Source organism: Colossoma macropomum, unplaced genomic scaffold (assembly GCF_904425465.1).
Source record: "Colossoma macropomum unplaced genomic scaffold, Colossoma_macropomum, whole genome shotgun sequence".
Lineage (NCBI taxonomy): Eukaryota > Metazoa > Chordata > Actinopteri > Characiformes > Serrasalmidae > Colossoma > Colossoma macropomum.
The window spans coordinates 30596059-30604089 of NW_023494785.1; the positions used below are offsets into that span (position 1 = coordinate 30596059).

Consider the following 8031-nt stretch of genomic DNA (forward strand, 5'->3'; position numbering starts at 1 on the left):
TCCTGATTGGCTACAAAGTGGACAAAAACTGATCCAGGACCTGCGGAACGGAGCGGAGCACGGTAGGATTCTTCTTCCGGTTTACGCGGCCTCTGCTTCATCAGAGTCATGGTCAGCTAGCAGAGCTCGGCGGGCCGTTTGTGTTTTTTTGTCTTTCTCCCGCTCAGAATCAAAAATGTGTGCAGCGTTTTCTTCAGAAGGAGCCCAGGATCGTTTACGGAGTTTGGAGGAGCTGACAGAGTTTACAGAAAGCTGTCGGGCGCAGCTGACAGAGGTGTTTAATGCGCTGGGATGGGAGCCGGACTGGGAGACAAATCCACAGGTAACTTAGCGAGCCTAGCTAACTGTCGCTAACGGCAACAGGAGCTGGGCTACTCTGGAGAAGTCCGCTTCACAGTCGAAAATGCAACATTTGACGCCTGATTTCTTTAATTCCCATTTTAAACCTACAAGAATTTTCTCCTCAAGATCAGTATGAAGCTGAAAATAAGCATCTAGCTTTTAGCTAAGTACCTCGATGTTGTTAAATTAGCTGGTTTGCCAAAATTGGCGCAGTGTTGTTCATAAGACCGGGAAAATCGATAAACCGGGAAAATATTTCGATATATATATCGGTATTTTCATTATTTAATACCAGTTTTATTTATATAAACACATTCAGTGCAGTTATCATGTCAATCTGAGGGTGGCGACAAAGTCCAAAGCTGCGTCCACAACATAGCATATTAGCTAGCTAGCGTACTAAATAGTAACGTTATGTCAAAACTAGTAGCTACACCATCATTACAAGTCCAGTCATTAGTGTAGTGTGCAGTTTTGGACGCAGGCCAAGACTTTTTCACACCGAGTCCGCATTTAACAGGCATAGATAAAAACACGTCAGAACAAAAGGCCGGTTTGCTGGTTCGTTCGCTCATCTCAGCGCTCGGAGAACCCGCTCAGGTTTACTGAGCCGAAAATTCTCCACAAGAGGCGCCATCAGTACTCAAACAGCCACTGACGCTTGGTGGGAGTCGTGCTTTGCATCAGTGACACTGTGGTTCTGTTCAAAGTAGCCTGGAGCTCATGTGGCCTAAACTAGTGAGTAGTGTGCAGTTTGGGAACAATGTTAATTTCTCCAGAACGCCAAAGATAACTGGAAGCCATACTACTTATATTCCAGTTTTCAGCCAGAGCTGTCTTCGTAATGTGCTGCATCCAAAATGTAGTTTTTTAGCAGGATGTAATGCTGCTTTCAAGTGATCTCGGTTTTATCCACGAGTTTCCCACTAAAGGCACCATATGAACACCACTAAAAGTCGGATGATAACATCGGGTGTCAAAATTTTCGATGCAGCCCGAATTGGCTGGGCTGTGACTGCAGATGTAGCAAAGTACAGTATCCGTGTAGTCTACATGGTATCTTTAAAACATGTTAATTTTATTACTTCTGAAGTTTTAAAGTAGATATATGAAAACTTTTATCAAGCTTTCTGAAACAATTTGTGCGTCTTCATTGTCCATGAAGCAAACATAATTTTTAATCGCTCTTTCTGACTTTCACTACCATTTAAAATGATCTGTTAGGTGTTAGATTTTGACACATTATTGTAGACCTATGTGTTTCTTCGGTCAAAATTTCAGCCTTCAGTTGAAAACCTGTAGAGCCACTTTTAATTATTTATGGCCAAAAATTGTTCGTAAACCTAATTTTGATGCCTCCCTAATGTATACCAATGTTTCCCAGCCCTGGTCCTGAGGTCCTTCTGAAAATTGTAGTACTTTCCATGCTTTAACACACCTGTTTCATCTAGTTAAGAGGGTTTTAATTGGTTCATTAGTTGGTCCAGTTGTGTTAGCGTGGGGAAAACACTAAAATGTGCAGGGCAGATGGCCTCCAGGACCAGGGTTGAGAGATACTGCTGCAATATTATTATGAGAAGTAGCATGCAGTAGTGTATGCTGGTTCAGTATTAAGTATGCAGTATATAATATACAGTAAGCTGTTGTGGACATAGTCAGTGTGTCCTTTTAGGCAGAATGAGCTGTTAGTGTCTGCAACTTGGCACTGGCTAAAAGAAAAATGATAACCAGCACTTCAGGACTTTAAATGTTTTCTTATTCCCTTTTGAAGCAGGAGAAGATGGATGTGTGTTGTTACGACACAAATCACACAGTTCCCAGTAGGAGTATGGAGAAACACAAAGCAACATGCCAGCTCTTCCAGTTAGGATACTCCAAAGAGGATCAGGTAAAAGAGTATACAGTATAATAAATGCCCAGTATAATTATTACTGCTAATCCCTATCCAAGATCAAGTACATAGATAGGGCTAGTATATTGTTGCCTTTCTGTAAGATTTGATATAAGCCTGTTACTAACATCACTAACACTAACATCAGTGTTGTGATGTAAGAGGCTGCTGGCTGTGTTATGCGTTTGATGACTTAATTTTCCCTCATCCTGAATGTAGAAACTTGCGCTTTGCCCCTTTTTGTGACTGATGCACATGAAAGGGAAGATACAAACTGAGAGCTGTTCAGCTGTTACAGACAGACCAAGTTAAATTGCTTAGCGAATAGTTAATCTGGATCATGTTTTAAGGTGTCGAACAGCAGAAAGTCTCCACTTCAGAAAGTACTTTAATTTTCCGCAGTTACCTCAAATGAGAACAACACAGGTAAAGTGATGCTATACTATAGACAGTCTAAAGTATTATTCAGACAGGATTAGTTTTACATGAGGTGGGGTAATGTAAATATACCACAGGATGTAATATGTCTGTTTATGACCAGTACAGAGATGTTTTTATAAATTACAGAGATGGGAGTGGCTACTTGATTTATGTACTGCCTTCATTCATAAAAGTGTTTAAAAAAACTATTAAAACATGTAATTTAATTAATTTTGCTTTCCCTCCTGACTGTCTGCCAGGCTATCTTAAGTTAATACAAAGTGAGCATTGTCTGTGTGTGTGTTTGTTTGTTTGTTTGTTTGTTTGCTTAATTTTTTATTTATTTTTGTCATTTTACATGTTAAAATTCGCAGTTGTACACTTGAGGTAGGACAGTACATATTGGCTTGATTTGAGCCACAAAGAACGCATGTAAATGCTTCTTTGTTTGCCTCCGTGCCTAAGAAAAACTGAATTCCTTTTCCATGGGACACAATAGAATATTTACAGATATTATAATTTGCACAGGATTAATATAACGTAGGGCTATTTCCACAGTGCGTTTTATAGGAGGTAAAAGGTGCCAAAATCAAAAAACAGGATTTCATATCCATGATTGAGCTGAATGTGAGTGATTTAGGAAGCTGGAGGTTACATTCAACAGTTGTTTGATGTGTAATGTTCCAAAAAATTGAACCTTATTTTCACTCTTTCACACTTTTTAAATCTTCACTCTTTGTTCACATCTGTTTAAAGTCTTGTACAAGCACAGCGTAGTCCACCTATCACACTCCGTTTCAAAAACCTGTGCTTATTGCTTGTCCTTAGGCAGAGATGTGCGAGCCATCATTCTGCTATGAGAGGGCAAACATTCCCAACATAAAACTGGGTGAGTTGAACTCAAAGAGAGGACAGGTCTGCTATTTCACTCATGTAATGGGTGTATGAGGTGGGACCAAGTGTATCCATTGCATTTTTGTTAGATTTGATAGTTATGTGTACCATCAGAAAATAATGACTACAAAAATTTGTGTCTGTCATTTATTTTCTAATAACATATGTCTTCTAACAGATAAACATGAACAACAGCAGGTAATCCTGCAGGCCCGGGTGAGGGCGCCTCCTGTTCCATCTACAGGATTCTACTGCCAGAGTAAGCTCTTAAACCAAGGCTATCCTAACCTAACTTTACGCAGACCGCCCACATTTTTGGGGCTCTTTTTTTGTGCTGATCACAACTGTGATTATTTGGACAAATTTCAGTACATTTTTTAAATTGCCAGTGGGGTCAGGGTTCATTTGTTACTGACTTTTTAACCTTTCTTTATAAAAAAGATATCAGCATGTGTTTTATTTACAGCCAAATCCTGTGACCAAGAATTTGTCCGCTGAAAAGTCTTTTGTTTCATTTACGTCAATACTGTCATTATTTATTTGTGTTCTGTATTTTTTCTAGTAACAGGGGTGAGTATTAGAGGATGTCTGGTCAAGACATATTTCCACTCATACTTGCTGTATCCTTTTAAAAATATCCTTTTAAATGGTCTTTTTACGCCTTTTGAAATGAGTAGTATTGCATCTTTTACATGTGGAAGAATGTACATACAGATGCATTACAGAATCTAAAGACTTTTTGTAACATGATGACTTGGGTCTCCCATTACATGTTGGGAAGATCCATGTCATTTATGTGTTCAATTTTATTTTATGAACCTTTAGTTTGTATGTTTCTCATTTGATATTGATAAACATCTCTGAGAAGTTGTGAATAATATATTTGATCTCTGTTTGTATAAAACGTTTTAGGTGATTACTCCACCGAGCCTGCAGATGTGCCTCAGAACCACAAGCGAGCAGTTTGTGACCTCACAGTTGCTGACCGATTGGCTTTGTATGATCATGTTATTCAAAAGGCCATCCAGCAGAGAGCAAACGCACAGTCGTCCAGCAATGAGGATCTTTACGTAGATCTTGTCTCTAAGCTTAACAAAGGTAAATATTCGTTAAAGCAACAGAATACAAACGGGTGCATTTTAACAAATGACTGTTGCTCACTGTATTCATGATGTATTTATTCATGATAACACGTCTTTAAGTGTTCTGTCGCCTTTCTACAACAGTCTTTTAAGTTAAAGAAAGAAGTAAAGCAAAAAAGCCCCTAGCATTGTTTTAAACACACGTTTATATTATTGGCAAATTCTTCTGCCAAAAAAGTACAAACTTCACTTCCAAATAAGTTGGCACATATGAAATGCAAATAAAAACAGAAAGCATTGATTTGTAAATCCACTTTGTATCTGTGTTTAAATGAAAACAGAACAAAGACAAGATATAATGTTTTTTACCTTATCTGCTTCATTGTTTTTTATATACATTTATATACATTCATTCTGAAAATGCAGCCTGGAGCACATTCCAAAAGATGTTGAGACAAGGGCAGTATTGAGCAAAAAAAACAGGTGATATGCTTGACTATAAAAGGAGTATCCAGGAACAGCCTACTTTATAAGCAAGGATGGGTCAAAGTTTACCACTTTGCCAAAAAATGCATCAGCGAGTAATCCAGCAGTTTAAGATGAGCATCAAGTCAAATGTTTTGTTACCTACTTGTCTATTTTTGTCTTTGCTAAAACATGGTTAATGGTAGGAAGCAGAGTAATGCAACTGCTAAGTTACTTAGGTTTTATTACTTAGCAAGTCATGGTGAAAATGATCAATAACAACATGAATAGATCGCTTTTTAACTGCACACTGTATGATTGGGAGATACTGTTGTAGAAATGGGAGTCTGGTTACCAGACCATGTTTTGCTACAAAAGTGTGTGAATATTCCTTGGGACTTGCATCACCTCTGATGTTGTGGATTTAATGTAGAAATGTGTTGCACCTCTTTGCCAGAGCATCCTGTTATAGTATTTTCTGAATTCTCTAAACATAGGTGAGGAGCAGAGTGGCCCAAAGTCTCACCTTGAGGTTTTAGCTGAGATGAGAGATTACAAGAGACGCCGGCAGTCGTACAGAGCAAAGAATGTTCACATCACCAAGAAGTCTTACACAGAGGTGTGTATTCTAGCTCCTTTTCTCTTCTCGTGGGCCTAATATGCCAAGATGGAGCTTGTGCAAAAACATTTGGATGTGTTGTGGGGCAGAATGCTAAAGTAAGCTGGGCTGTGGTCAGCAAGGACTGATAAGTACTATCAGTTCCGATGCGTCTTGGAAAAGCTGGAAATTTATAGACTAGTTTTCTAGTCATGAGTAAGAAATAAAGATTTATAAAATTACCTGGTAAAAGTGTAAAGTTGGACCATTAATCCACTATAATTGCATATAGTGTCCATTCATACCTGTTGTAGTTTGGAATTAGACTGTATCTACAAAATTTTACAGGATGTTGGTAGTTGTGTGTCAGTTTAAGTTGACCTCTTATGAGCAATAGCTGTCACGGAATTTGCCCTGGAAAATGATAACCTAAAAACGAGTGGGAACTCTAGGCCTCATTTATAAACGTTGAGATGTACAGATCTTGAAATGATATGTAAAAATTCACAAAGTGAATTTGACATGTAGATGAATGCAGGTTTCCTAGCTGGTATATGAATAACAGTACTAGTTTGCCACAGGCTTTGGGGAATATGATTTGTGACTAGTAAACTTGTCTTAAGAACAGATTTAGATCGAAATTGATATACATTTCATAGGCCCCATTGTCTACACAGTTGATCTACAGGGTATTGTATTCATCTTTGTGGCCCTGTTTTCTATAGGTTATTCGTGAAGTGATTAATGTTCATTCAGGGGAGCTAGCCAGACTATGGCAGGAGGAGAGAGAGGAAGAGTCCAAAGCAGCACAACACCTCCACAGGTAATGTTGGCTACTTTAGTAAACAAAGTTGTTGTTTTTGTGTAGTGGGGTTTGTGTGTAAAAATGGGAAAACATACTGTAGTATACATCTACTGATACAAGCATATCAAAATTTGTGCATGTCTACATATATTAGTAATGGGAAAATATGCAATACAAGTGTTACATGTTAGCATTTGTTGAAAACGGTAAAGTAAAAACAGTTGGACTTTGTTTTGATCAGCCATGTCATTTTTTAGCAGTCATAGCCATCTGTTCTAAACAGGCCTTGTGGCACTTGAGCAGATCATGCCCATTCCTTTTGTTCTGTTATTAATATAGTCTGGTCACTTGGCTCTTGGTGTTTGTGTGTTGCAGGAGGCCATCTGGTGAAGGCCGTTCTGGGTCTGTTGAGTCACGTGAGTCCCATACGAGCCTCAGGGAAGAAAGCAGCTCCCGCCACAGACGCCACCGGAAACGCAGTCGTGATCGCAGCCAAGAGAGGGAGAGCAAAAGCAGAAGAAGGTGAGGCATTGATTTGACTATTATTAGACTGGTAATTCCCAGACATCACAGCAGTTTTATTCAGTCATGGTTCTTTGGTGCACCAAAGAATCTTACATTTCACCACAAGTTGATTAGATTATCACCGTACAATTCAGAACTGTTTTTAAAAACTCACTGAACACACAGATGTTTATGCTACTGTTTATGCAGCAATGAAATATGGACAATAAAAAAAAATTTTGGCACGAAAAATATAATTCCTTACAAAAAAAAATAAAAAATAAAACTCCGAATTATGCCTCTTTAGGTCTGAACAGCTTCCTCACAGCGTTATCAGTGTGTGTTCAACCCTTTGCTCTCTCATTGTCTGCAGGGATTCCCGCTCTCCTGACGAGAGACATCACAAGAAGAAAAAGAAGAAAAAGGACAAGTCATGAAATGTTTAGTTATATTTAGGTCAGAAAACAACATGTGATGAATTCAGATGCACTGAGTATGAAGAAATCTGTCCCAAAAAAGTAGAACTGTATTACCTGCATTTTTTTCACCCTTTTAGCTTTGTACAGTTTGAATGGAAACAGCTAAATAAAATGGTTGATCTCAGTGATGTTTTGTTCGTAATGCTTTTCAAATTCCAGGAAATTTTATTATCCTCAAAATCCTCATAAATGTGCTTGGTGCAGACGGAGGCTAAGTTGTGTGCTTTAATTGACGCTGATGAACAGTACTGAAGTTCCTAAATTCTGTTTGATCTGTTATTCCTCTGACACTTTAGTGTGATGCCACCATTTTTCTCAGCTGTAAAATGCAAAGGTCATGGGTCACTGTAACTGTCCCGTCTAGAAAGAATCTGTAACAGCAGTGTTGTGACTTGAACAATTTGGCAAGTGGGCCAAAGGTTACTGTGGATCTTTTACACTCATTTACATACATATAAACAATCTCAAGAGGAAATGTAAACTGCTTCACCCTACATAAGATTGTGGATAACTGTAGACATTTGTGTCCAAAATTTGCTATTAAAATACAG

At 38.5% G+C, this 8031-nt stretch overlaps 1 protein-coding gene across 2 annotated transcripts; it reads left to right on the plus strand.

Annotated features, from left to right (window-relative positions):
• The first annotated feature begins 8 nt into the window (after positions 1 to 8).
• Positions 9 to 7604, plus strand: snrnp48 (small nuclear ribonucleoprotein 48 (U11/U12)). 2 transcript variants are annotated; one of them, XM_036590309.1, is made up of 9 exons: positions 9 to 322; positions 2114 to 2230; positions 3482 to 3542; positions 3726 to 3806; positions 4460 to 4645; positions 5592 to 5713; positions 6418 to 6515; positions 6873 to 7019; positions 7375 to 7604. In XM_036590309.1, exons 1-9 carry the CDS (start codon positions 176 to 178, stop codon positions 7436 to 7438), a joined length of 1023 nt encoding a protein of 340 aa, XP_036446202.1. In that variant the 5' UTR covers positions 9 to 175; the 3' UTR covers positions 7439 to 7604. The 2 variants fall into 2 exon arrangements, with proteins under 2 accessions (XP_036446202.1, XP_036446194.1); XM_036590301.1 differs by having other exon boundaries at positions 176 to 322; positions 2117 to 2230.
• Positions 7605 to 8031: the final 427 nt, after the last annotated feature.